Here is a 13,420-nt window from a genome sequence, read left to right as displayed (position 1 = left end):
TGAATCTGTATGTCAAGGTATTACAATGAGCGTCTCTGGAGCCACTTTGATTTATTGAACTGTGGTTAGCTTGTCCCAGGGGAGCATTTCCTGTCCTCCAAAGGTTCAGCTAAAATTAAACTGCCATTTACACAGATCCTGTAGCAGTGTCCGGCCTGCTGTTGCCCTCTTGTGGCTCATTCAGTGGCGGTTCTAGACCAATTTGACTGGGGGGGCCAGTTATTTTCTGAGGGGGGCACAATAAATGCAGGACGAAAAATAGAACTAGACAGTATGAAGTAATTGCGCATAAGAAAACAATGCAATACAGTTATTGGCATTTGTTTCAGTACACTTATTTATTTCAGATAGATCTTATAGTTATTACTGTTAGCTTCAGCTTAAGTTATAGTGCAATGTTTGCACTAACACCATATTTATATAAAAATAAAGGCAATGAACAGTTACATCTCTACTTTACATAAGAGTGTCTGCACAATCTCACATTACAGCAACAAAATCCTGCGGTTTTTGGCAAACCGAGTACCAGAAAATATACATTTAAAAAAAATAAATAAAATGTTTCATTGTTTCATTGCCACAGGGGGGTCAGAGGTCAGTGTCTGGCCCCCCTAGAACCGCCCCTGGGCTCATTGTAATGTCTAATTATAATCTGTTCTGTAAATACGCTACATTGAACACTTGATTGGCCAAACATTTAGCCATGAGGAGATTTACACAAAATGAAATGTTAACCCAGCCTTGAAAATGTGCCAAAACATGCTCTCTGTTAGCAACAACACGAGAAGAGTGTCAGTTCAGGTAACAGAGGCTCTTCTTGTTTAACGAATGATAATATTATAATTGTTCAGTACAGCCTTCTCTCATTTGTGTCTGGTTTAGTAGATTTACACAGGTGTTACATTAGTTTGAGCCTAATACATCTTCAGAGCCAATGAACAGGAAGTTACCCATTATTTTATAACAGATTAATTACATTTTGTATTTACTAAATCACTAGTTTTAGCTTTGATTTGTAGAACAAATATCAACACTTGACATGTTATATTGTTAAAAGCTGTCAGTCAACTTCTCAAAACCCTCGTTAGAAAATATTTCACATTAAAATAAAAAATTATGAATACAAACTGTTAGTTGGAGGATAAAAGGTTTGACCTGTTTTATACAGCATTTACAAGGTGTTTAGAAACATTTAAAGTATAAATATAATAACACAGAAAATGTGAAAAGTATCATAGTTTTAAATTGAGCGTATACTTAACAAAACAAACTAAGTGTAAAGACACTTGATAATGTCTTAATATCTGCTTAAAAATGCCACATATAAACATCTATTTATACATATAAACATCACATATAAACATCTATTTATAGATGTGATATATATGCTAAATTCAATTGTAATTCTCTATTTTTAATAGAGGCTATAAAAGGCCTATGTAAACCAAATTAGGACCATGAAATGACAAAGATGAGGAAGAGCTCCATGCATGTCTGATGCCCCGGCCACACGAGGACGAAAACGGCTAAACGCATAGGATTAACGCAAACGCAATCGCAAAAAAGCTTCCGTCCACACGCAATAGTCATCCGGATAGTGTCTGTCCACACGAGACAGCTCCGTTTAGCTCCAACCGCTGGAGAAGCTGCAGTACATATGCAGGAGCCTGTACGTGGCGCTGTAACTTCCTCCACAAAAGCAGCGAAGAAGCATGGTTGTCATGGTTGCCCTTCTGTTTATTCTCCACGGTGGGGGCCGAGGGAACCGGGCAGAGTTTTTCGCCAGTCAACGTGTATTAAAGTTTAAATCTTCCGACAAAATTATAAAAGTGCCGGTCAAAGGTCTTCTTTGTTATTTATTGAGCTTTAAAACAAATGAATAACGAATCTATATATTATAATAATAAAATACACGGAGCCTCTCTTTTTCCTCCCTCTCTTCTGACAGTGTCAGTGTCTGTTTCATGCAGCAGCTGATCCAGTAATGAGTGACCCGGCCGACAGTAAAAATAAACATATTTATATCTAGTTTAGGTAGTTTGAGAGGTAATTAAAATAGCTAAGGGTGATGATCGGACTTGAAGTGTGTGTTTTACTCCGTTCACCGCCGCATCACAGCGGGAGGAGCTGCAGGTGAGCAGAGCTGCGTGTCTCCGTCCTGTCAGATTAGACTTCACTCGCGTTTATGTTCATATCGAGAGAAAGATAAATAATCTGAATTCAGTGTGCAGTTTACTTTGACGCGGGGGTGAGCAGCAGAGGTGGGGCTATTGCCTCATCATTATCAGAAAATTATCGTATAGGGCGTACACACGGAGCCGTTGGACCCCCCAGAGCGTTGCGTATGCCGTTCTATCCACCTTGGGACCCGTTATCGTTTACGCAGTCGTTTAGTGCCGTATTCGGTCGTCCTCGTGTGGCCGAACGGTCTATATGACACTAAACAGTAACGCAAACGACCGTTTTCGTCCTCGTGTGGCCGGGGCATAAATCTCCTCAAGACATACAGTCCATTTGATGATGTTTTCACCACAGATGAACCAGATTGTTAATTAAACTTTAGCTATTAGCTCGAGGTGTTTAGTGTTGGATTTTGTCCTCATATATTTACATAATTAAGCACTGGTTATGCAAACACAACATGAATGACATAAGCCAAAGAAGAGACCTGCTTTCCTTCTCAGGAGTACCTCAGCAGTGGCCGCCTGTCTGTATTAACTCGATGATATACTGCACTGTGAGGAGAGGCTGTACCTTGATGTGATGGAATCACATTGCAAATGATGCAGAAGTGCTTCAGGGATCAAATTAAAGTTTTGTTTGTACAGCGGTTAGTGAAGAGGACGGCCAACAGGGCGGCCTTGAAGGAAGGAATCCCAAATACTGAACAACAGAAACACAGATTAGAGTAAATAGAGGAGCAGACATGCTCATTGGGGTACATTATTATAACAATCTGAAACCATTGTTAAAACAAGAAGTCAGCAACGCTTCAGGCTATATCAATCGTCCTCGTCTTAAAAGTCAATTTCTTTGTGAATCAACAGCCATGCTGAGCTTCGAGCTAACTGATAACATGCTCACAATAAAATGCATACTCATGTTTACCAGCTTGCTTTAGCATGCTAGCAATTAGAGGAACACAAAGCACAGCTAAGTCGAATGGGAATGTCATAATTGCAGGTATTTGGTCCAAAACCAAAGTATTTGTACAACAGAAATCTTTAATTGATGATGGTGCTAGACTCGAGGAGAAGCTAAAAGGATTCATCGGCTCACATGAATGTTTGAACTAAATCTGGTGTTGAGACATCAAGTAGATGTTGAGTTGTTTCCTAGAATAAGGGAAAGTGGCTGACAGGTATAATCCTCTATGAAACTTTAATATTTGCAGCAAAATTCAAGACAATCCATCAAATAGTTGGTAAGATATGTAATTCTGAATGACAATTTTCATCCTGTTAGACTGACTGACAAGGCCATCTTTAAAAGCATGGCGCTAGCAAGGCCAAAATACATGTTTAAATGTTTTTATGAGCCAATCTTGTCATCTTTGTGACAATATGTTTGAAATATCTGAAAATCCAATGGGTTTGTCAAGGTTTCCTCATTTAAAAAGAAAAAAGGACATTTTGACATCCTTCAGATTATCTAAGAACATTTATAAAAGGAACCAAATGTATATCAACATGGTGTGTAATGATTCAGGACAATTTTTTGGAAAGGACAAGAGGAAATGAGAGTGATAAGAGACCAGCGGGAGAGAAAACCAGAGAAAGACAGGGAGGCATAGTTAATGACAAATGACGGATAAATGCCAAATTCATGACCATGCCTGCTGAGAGCTTAAGGTCAATGACGTGTAGAGTGTGTGCCTGTGCGTGTGTTTGCGTGTGTGTGTGTGTGTGTGTGTGTGTGTGTGTGTGTGTGTGTGTGTGTGTGTGTCTTCCTGCCTGCCTGCCTGCACACATACCCATGTCTCTGTTCAGTAATGTCATTAATAACCCTGGGTATAAAGTCCTTCAGAAAGATTGTCCAGATGCTGCTTGTTCGCTCTATTTGCCTGAGTGCCTGGAAGTCTGTGTGTCTTTGTGTGTATCTGTGTGTGCTCCAGGAGGGATGTCACAACTCATCAGCTTGTGTCCCTGGTGGATACATGAAACAACCACATGGAGCAGTTTTGGCTAAGCGCTGAGTCTCATGAGTGAGTGTTCCCTGTCTAAAGGGCGTCTTGTCGGAAACTTCAAACTCTCCCTGAGGAGCTTGTTCGTCCGACAGGAAGTCACCCAAAGAAAAAGAAGAGCGAATGGAGAGGACAGGGTAGAAACATTTAAGGGAAGCAATTCATAAAGAAAGACACACATTCAAAAAATGTTTTGGCAACACAAGCTGAAAGCAAACATTGAAACAAGTCCTCCAAATTAATCGACAAAATTCTGCCACCGATGTCAACCCTTAATGTGGAAGTAAAAGTCCTATTCACATCTGCAGTATTCCTTCTAGTTCATATTTACAAAAGATACAAGACCAAATTGCTCAAATGTGGCTGGCTTCTTCTCCACAGCTGCTAAGACTTATGGGTATTTTTAGACCCTTACGTCAACCCAATAGATAAACAAAACACAATATCTCAGAAATGAAGTTGAAGCAAACATTAATAATGTGTGCAGTAAACATATTACAGTTATTAACAATCTTACACAATTCATCGTAATGGAGTTACTGAGAACCGGGTTTTAGGTATAGGTTGAAAAAAGTGTGTTCATATTAAGGTATGAGAACTATGGTGTTGGTTAGTGTAAGTTTGGGATTCTAGGAGGAACTTTTATGAAAAGATGAATAATAAATGTCATGTGACTTGTCAATATATTGTGTATTCACTGTGCACTGTATGTAATTAGGTCACAACTGTTTTTGCTGTCATATTAAAAGCAGGCAGACTGAATCTGACAAATGAAATGCTTCACTGGTTCACCCTGTGCTGCATGTCTGTCTCTAAATATGAGTCAGCTACCAGCCAAGATTAACAGCGAGTGCATCTGAGGTAAAAAATCTGCTAAGGACAATTTAAGTGGACAGATAAACATAAAAAGACCATTTGAGAATGCAGCTTGAAGACCAGAAGAAAAAAAAGCCAAAACAGACATTTCCTTAGGATTTCATATTTTCTTTACCAGTATTTTTGTTGAAGCAGCATCAGAAGCAAGCTCATCTTGGATCATTTCCAGCATGGATCTTCTTTCCAATGCTCCATATGTCTTCCCTCCACAACTCTCCATAGTTCCCATCATCACCCCTGTAAAACAAACCAAAGACAGTCAAGCTCAAAAAAGATACTTTGTATTCATTCACAATAGTGTTAATTTCGTCAGCTATTTTTTTATTTAGTTTTAGTCTTAGTCCTGTGTTAAATGTTCTTTTTAGTTTTAGTCATATTTAGTCACCTTCATCCTGTTTTTATTTAGTCAAGTTTTAGTCGACTAAAAGTCTGAGCATTTTAGTCTTATTTTAGTCAAAGAAAACTAATTATTTTAGTCTATTTAAACTGTTGAGTCTTTTTTAGTCATCAGATTATATAGAACATTTCAGTCAAACTAGTCTAGCCAAAACCAATAATTTGTCATTTTAGTATATATAAATAAATAAGATTATATCTTGTCCTTATTTGATGAAAAACACAGGTTGAATGATTAAGAGTGCAGCTTTGCAGAGAGTATCTGCTCAGGTTTGTGGTGTTTTTACCAGCTGTGTTATGGCCACATTGCTTCTCTTCTGATGAAACAATGCATTCGCTTTTTTTCTCCGCCTCATTGTAGCGAAAATGGGCCCAAATATCACGTCGTTTCTTTCTCCCAAGCAGTGGTGGCTTTAGACTTTTTCGTTGTCAGTCATTTTGACGGACAGGATCGTAACATTTCCGTCATAATCCATTATTATCCGTCGAGTGCATAATTTATCACTCACTCGCGCTGACGGGGGGGGTATTCGGTTAACGCGAGTGCGACCACTGCTCCCAAGCCCTGTTGTTGCCATTTTATTTTCTGTTAACTAAGGTTAGTTAGACCATGAGTTAGACCCGAGTCTTCCTGACAGTTCACAGTGTGCCGCTGCCCGGTGTAATTCAAATCTACCGCCGCGCGCAGCACAGAAACACAGCTGCTGCCCTGCCGCAGCACCGGAAATGGAACTGCTGGGAGAAAAACTGACTATCAGAGATGTAACGTTCTCTTTGATAATATTTCGTCTCCTCATTTTTCGTCAACGAAAATAAAGAGAGATTTTGGCATAGTTTTTATTTAGTAAACTACATTTTCGTCTCGTCACTTTTCGTCGACGATATTGCATGATGATTTCGTTACAGTTAGTAGGCTTGTTTGAGACAAGCAAGACCTGCGCAGACCTGCGCAGTTGCGATCAACGTCTTGCTAGTGCGTTGCATGATGGTTAGTCATTTTGTCCGACTTGCTCTGGAGGCCCGCCCACATGAGACTTTGAAATTTCGCGGGACAAAGACGCCCGCAGCCTTGAGAGCGAGGCGAGGCGAGTTGGCGCAGTTGCTCTCCACGGGCTGCGGAAGCGAAATGCTTGATGGGAAACGGCTCGCTGGTATCTCGAGCTGAGCGCTCATTGGTGGTTTTTACCACGTGCTGGTGATGAAACTCTCCAATTGGCTGGCAAAATGTTGTTGTTGTTTTGTGTCAGTTTTACGTCGCCACTTCCATTCACATTTTTCATCATTGTTCCACAATATTTATCATCATGAAATGAATATCTATATATTTTATACTATACTTGCACTGCTTACCGTTTTCATACTTTATATATCTTAGCATATTCATACACACTGTTCATACTGCTCTAAGGCTGCTGTGTATATCTAGTGTATTCATAGCCCTCACTGTTTATTCATCATTCAATTCATTCTATATGTTATTCTGTAGATTGTGTACATTACTTTTCACTTTACTGCTTGTTGCACCTGGTTAGAAGCTAAACTGCATTTCGTTGTCTCAGTACCTGTAATATGTGCAATAACAATAAAGTTGAATCTAATCTGGAGCAGGAACAAATGTATTTACTTAGTACATATCTGACATTAACGATTAAACACATGTGTGCATTCTTTATAAATGCAAACCGAGTCAAGCCGACTCCGGAGGTGGCGGTATGCACCTTAAAGTTGTTTGCAATCCGCCAAAAAACCGAGAGAAGAAGAAGAAGACGAAGCCGACTCCGAGCATGGACTCCGAGCTGTCCGACTTCAGGCGAGCTTTTTGAGACCTCCCCCGGCTGCGATCGGCTATTCTCGTCTACTTTCGAGGCGAGCCGCAACGCGTCTCAAACAAGCCTATTGTTTACTGCCGTCGGTGCCGTCTCGTCATCGTCTCGTTTTCGTCATGGAAAAAAAGGTCGTTGACGAACATATTTCGTCATAGTTTTAGTCAACGAAATGAACACTAATTCACAAACAACCTTTTAATTTAATACCAAATTAGCAACCAAAAATGACAACAAAGAGTTAAGACAAGTGCTGTAAAAAAGCTGCAAAATTATAAATAACTATTCTGTGTGTGAACTGAAGGAAACATTGTGAGCGTGTCTTGTCTGGTGGTGGTGCTCTGAAATGCCCCCCCCCCCCCTTAGGGTGCTCAGATGACTGGGCAGCGTGAACCAAAAGACCCAGGAGCAAGGAGAGCGGTAGGCCACTGAACAGCCACTGAGCGAATCAGGTGGTGAAACATTAAGATTGCATGTGCGTGCTACGATGAGGCCTTATTTCATTTTATAAATATTTTAACTACACTTGGCATTTGTCCTCTGCCCCACTTTGAAAAGAGATGAGGCGTTTTCTGTTTCAACAAAAACAATGACAAGGATGTTTAATTTGTAACGTTAAGAATACGTTTATGGAAAAGTGAGTGTTTTAATAATGATCTGGATATTCAATTAGAGGATTTGTGATTTAAAATAAGACAAAAACAATATATCAAATGTATTGAACAGATGGGAGATGTATAATATTCTGGCAGACAGGTACAGGTTTCAGGTTTCAGTCGAAAGCACAGTTTTGACACTCTAACAAGAAGCAGGTGGAGATGGGCTGATATAAATACTAGGGTTAATTGGGTAATGAGGAACAGGTGAATGTAAGAGTGAGGTGAATGGGGCTGATGGGAAATTCTGAGGGCCTCTTGTGGATGGATTGGGAATGACAAGTATGGAGAAACTATATGGAAATTCAATCACAAGTAGGTCAAAGACAACATATGCAGCAGCAGATAATAAATAGTGTTTATACGTTTTTCCTGTCTTATTTGAAGTTGATATCCTTTTCTACGACACCTGATTATATTGCTTTGTCGTTATCCTGCAGAGAACAGAATAACATTCCTAACAGCAGCCGAAACACACAAATGTCCTGCTTAATCAGGTAAAAATAAGATAAAAGGTCAATCAAACTGCACTTATGACTAAGTGCAACAAAAAGAACAAACCACTATGATCATGCTGAAATAATTTAAAATCCAATATAAATAACTTGTTCTTTTATCGATGCAATCTGTTTTGTCCACAGCATTGTTCGTTCCTATGCTATCTATGTTTTCTATCTCTTGTTGCTAATTGTTGTTAACCTCATTGCACTGAGCTCATGTCAGCTTATATTGAACCTTGTCCCATAAGCTAACAGGATTAGAATAAACGAATACTGATCCCTGTTCAGGGCTTAAAGGTCTCCACATGAGGTTTAATGCAATTATGATAGAAAAAAAACAACACAATCAAATTACTCTTCATGGACTTACCAGAGTGTAGGAATACTCTGTTAAGTGAAAGTCCTGCATTCAAATACTACTCAAGTAAAGTACAAAAGTATTAGTTTCAAAATATAATATATAATCAAAGTACCAAAAGTAAAATGTCTTGTGCAGATTAGCCCATTTCAGAATCATATATTACATGTTTGGATTACAATTTATCAAAGATAGTAAAGGTGCAGCAAATATGAATTACTTTGTATAGTGCAAGGTATCTTGTGGATGTTACTTGCGACTAAAGTCTTTTTTAAATGTTGTAAATATATTTTACATTATTAATTCAAATCTGCAAAGTAATTAAAGGTATTCAATAAATGAAGTACACGATTTTTCTCTGAACTGAAGTGGAGTAGAAGTACAAAGTAGCAATACATTGAAATACTTAAAGGTCTCCTATTGTGCTATTTTTAGGCATATATTATGGGTCTCAGATACAAATATATAAAAAACATGTCTACGTGTTTTGCTCAAAATACCAAACAGATCATGCATTTTAGACATCCTTCATATCGCTCTATTCCAGCCCTAGAGAACTGCAAGTTCAGGATCCTTAGCTTTAAAAAAAAAAAAAAAAAAAAAGGGAGGGGGAGCTTGTGACTACTCAGAATTCTACCGGAGATAAAGCTAAATTCTCCCGTGATTAAACGCCATATAATTTTCCAAACGACATCAAGGATTATTTCTGAAACAAAGCTCAAATGCTTTTTCTCTTGCGGGTTTACCACAAGGTGAATTCCTTTTTTTATTTCCTGCTTCTTTACACATACTCTCTCCAGTACAGGTTAGCTCTGAGTGTTAGCGATGCTTGCTAATGTAAACAAAGATCATATTACGTCCGAAACACATCGGGCATTGTTTCTGAGCAAGTGACAGTTACGGGACATAATTCACTGAGTCATATAGTGTGTGTTGTAACCCGGACCGGTTAATGAGGGTACCGGGGTTTGGTGTTATGCATGCTAGCTGATGCCAGCGCCATATAGACCTATATGGCGCTGGCTGATGCTAGCCAGCGCCAGAGCCATATAGGCGCTGATGCTAGCTTATCATACAGCAGCACATGTACAGCACTCACCTCTTGTCAATTAATGTATAATAAAGTGTGGAAGTCCATTCTGAATACACCGCCTCTGACTCCCGTTCATCGGCTCTACACCGGTGACCCTGACGTTTTCGAGAAAGTTTCCGAAGACTCAATGAACATGGCTGATCGCGATGTTTTTGTAAAGCTGCCGGAGTTTTGGGAGCATGCCGCTGCGGCGTGGTTCGCACACGTGGAGGCACACTTTGCCTGCCAACGAGTCTGTGATGGGGATTTGAACTATTTCCACGTGGTAGCAGCGATGGGAAGCTCCACGTCATCCAGGTTGGTGGGATTTATCACAGACCCCCGCACCATGGCAAATATGAGGCGATTAAGGCCCTTCTCCTTAATACATTTATGGCGCGTTTCCACTGCTGGCCTCGCTCGGTTTGGTTAGGCCTTATTATTAGGCTCGGCTCACTTTAATGCTGCACTTCCATTACAGTTTAGGAACTGGGGTAGTTACTATAGTAACGCAGTGTAGGCGGAGCCGTGACGTCATCTTCAATGAGAGCCCCAGAAAAACAACACAGCCGTTAGCTCACAGCTCTTCATATCTGTTCAGAAACTAGACAACAGTTAAACAAGTACAAACCACAGACTGCCTGTGTCATAGCGAATACAGTCGCTGGTTTATTTATGTCTGTATAGGCCGTTGTTGTGAGTGTGGATCCGACAACGGTCAAATATGTTCATCTTGTTATAGCCCCCTTGCCAGCGATTCTCTCTCTAGTTCAATAGTATGAAGCTGCAGCGTCGGAGGCTGCACTCTCAGGACCGCACTCCCACGACCCTAGTTGTTTTGCGTATTGTGTTGTGTACTTACCATAGACTGTATATATAAAGTAACATATTATATCTTATATTATTAATATATATAAATAATTCTGATAAAATGTTATTCCAGCTTCAATAAATGAGTGTTAATCCCAGTGTGTTTAGTGTACAACATCACATGTCATTTCACCTTCAATTCACGGTTTTCAAAACGTTAGCCACATGCTAATGCTAACCGGAAATGAAGTATCTTCAGAATAAAAGTGTTAAGTTAATAGTTAGTGTGAACTTCCGGGTTTTTCAGAATAAAACTGCTTTAAATTAAAACCCTGTATTTAATTTAAATTACGTCATATCAACATTGAAACATTGAGGTTTGGGAGGGAGGAAGGAAGATTAGGATTAGGTAAAAAGGTAGGGAGTGGTTAGGGTTAGGATGGGGGGAAGGGAAGGGTTAGATTGCGCACTGCATGGAGAGGCGAAGTCACGCCCATCTACTTCCGGACCATGGGACCCCGGAAGCGAAACATTTACATTGAATTCAATGGAGAGAGAACACGTATCTTTTGATCCCGTTTGAATTGTGCCACGAACTACACATATGATGTTTGTCAATCTTAAACAATCATTTCCAGGTCAAAAAAGTCACATTTGTCGTAAAACTGCTGAAATATAAGACTATGAAAAATACGCTACTACAAAGACTACAAATCCAAAATCCAATTCTGGGTCGCGTAAGTGATGTCACAGGCATGCTCGGTGATTTATAATAAGACTCGTAATTAAAGCGAAGAAGAAGAAGATCTCATAACTGATTTATTCCCTCCAATAAATTATAGATCGCTAAAAATAAATTCACTTTTACAAGATGCCTGTGTGCTTTGTACCAGGTTGTAGTCATAAAAGTGATCATACCACTTGCTCCTTCTATCGATTCCCGTCTGATGAAAGGACCAGGAGTCGCTGGATCAGACATATCAGGTAATATCATAGGTAAATATACATGTTGTGCATGTTCATGTGCATAGTCAAGTTAGCTACCTAGCTAGTAGCGACGAGTAGCGAGCACGTTAGTTAGCATTACATTACTTAGCCTTGTCATTTCTAGTAGCCTTACCATGAAGTTATTATTTTATTACATGAAGTAAACCAAAATGTTAAACAGTAACCAAACATGATGGTAAGTATTTCGTGAAACATTTGAAGAGTAGCCTACTGCGCCCTCCACCGGGGTGCTAAGGAAGCAGTTCAGGGAGAGTTGAAGGCAGGCAGGGAGCTTTGCATGACCGCGGTGAATTTAGTTTTAGGTTGGATATTCGACGGACATTCGCGGACCAGCCAGCAGCGTCAGTTTCCCCTGCTGCTGTGTGTATTACGACGGGGAGATCTTCTCCGCGAAACGAGGCTTTCACTTAGGGACCATCAACAAATGACTTTTCAATTACACAAGAACATTTTTCTTTTCTTTTTCCAGGTCATATGACCGATTTACTCAAAATCAATGTTGGGTCAAAGAACTACACTGGCTGCATAGGACACACCTCTTTTTATTGCATTTTAATACTTTAAATATTTTATATTAATATTTTGATGGAAAAATGTGCTTATTTCTTCAATACCTTCCAGGTCATGTGACCGATTTACTCAAATCAATGTTGGGTCAAAGAACTACACTGGCTGCATAGGACACACCTCTTTTTAATAGTATTTTAACACTCTAAAATATTTTATATTAATATTTTGATGGAAAAAATGAGCCTATTTCTTCAATACCTTCCAGGTCATGTGACCGATTTACTCAAAATCAATGTTGGGGTCAAAGAACTACACTGCTGCATAGGACACACCTCTTTTATTGCATTTTAATACTTTAAATATTTTATATTAATATTTTGATGGAAAAATGTGCTTATTTCTTCAATACCTTCCAGGTCATGTGACCGATTTACTCAAAATCAATGTTGGATCAAAGAACTACACTGGCTTCTTAGGACACACCTCTTTTTATTGCATTTTAATACTTTAAATATTTTGATGGAAAAATGTGCTTATTTCTTCAATACCTTCCAGGTCATGTGACCGATGTACTCAAAATCAATGTTGGGTCAAAGAACTACACTGGCTGCATAGGACACACCTCTTTTTATTGTATTTTAACACTCTAAATATTTTATATTAATATTTTGATGGAAAAATGAGCCTATTTCTTCAATACCGTCCAGGTCATGTGACCGATTTACTCAAAATCAATGTTGGGTCAAAGAACTACACTGGCTGCATAGGACCACCTCTTTTATTGCATTTTAATACTTTAAATATTTTATATTAATATTTTGATGGAAAAATGAGCTTATTTCTTCAATACCTTCCAGGTCATGTGACCGATTTACTCAAAATCAATGTTGGGTCAAAGAACTACACTGGCTGCATAGGACACACCTCTTTTTATTGCATTTAATACTTTAAATATTTATATTAATATTTTGATGGAAAAATGAGCTTATTTCTTCAATACCTTCCAGGTCATGTGACCGATTTACTCAAAATCAATGTTTGGTCCAAAGAACTACACTGGCTGCATAGGACACACCTCTTTTTATTGCATTTTAATACTTTAAATATTTTATATTAATATTTTGATGGATAAATGTGCTTATTTCTTCAATACCTTCCAGGTCATGTGACCGATTTACTCAAAAATCAAATGTTGGATCAAAGAACTACAACTGGCTTCTTAGGACAC

At 39.0% G+C, this 13,420-nt stretch overlaps 1 protein-coding gene across 2 annotated transcripts in view; it reads right to left on the bottom strand.

Moving 5' to 3' along the window:
* The window catches only part of rph3aa (rabphilin 3A homolog (mouse), a), a 57,305-nt gene extending 47,278 nt beyond the window's left edge, over nucleotides 1–10,027 (bottom strand). Inside the window, exons 1-2 of one of the 2 annotated variants that reach the window (XM_034224142.1) lie at nucleotides 9,892–10,027; nucleotides 5,175–5,296 (exon numbers count right to left, since the gene is read on the bottom strand). In XM_034224142.1, coding sequence (XP_034080033.1) covers nucleotides 5,175–5,212 — 38 coding nt within the window. In that variant the 5' untranslated portion in view covers nucleotides 5,213–5,296; nucleotides 9,892–10,027. Of the gene's footprint in view, nucleotides 1–5,174; nucleotides 5,297–5,742; nucleotides 5,804–9,891 lie in introns of those variants that run through there. The other variant, XM_034224141.1, reaches the window with a different exon arrangement.
* Between the last annotated feature and the right edge of the window lie 3,393 nt (nucleotides 10,028–13,420).

Source organism: Gymnodraco acuticeps, unplaced genomic scaffold (genome assembly GCF_902827175.1).
Source record: "Gymnodraco acuticeps unplaced genomic scaffold, fGymAcu1.1, whole genome shotgun sequence".
NCBI classification, from domain to species: domain Eukaryota; kingdom Metazoa; phylum Chordata; class Actinopteri; order Perciformes; family Bathydraconidae; genus Gymnodraco; species Gymnodraco acuticeps.
This window is presented reverse-complemented; position numbering and strand designations above follow the sequence as displayed.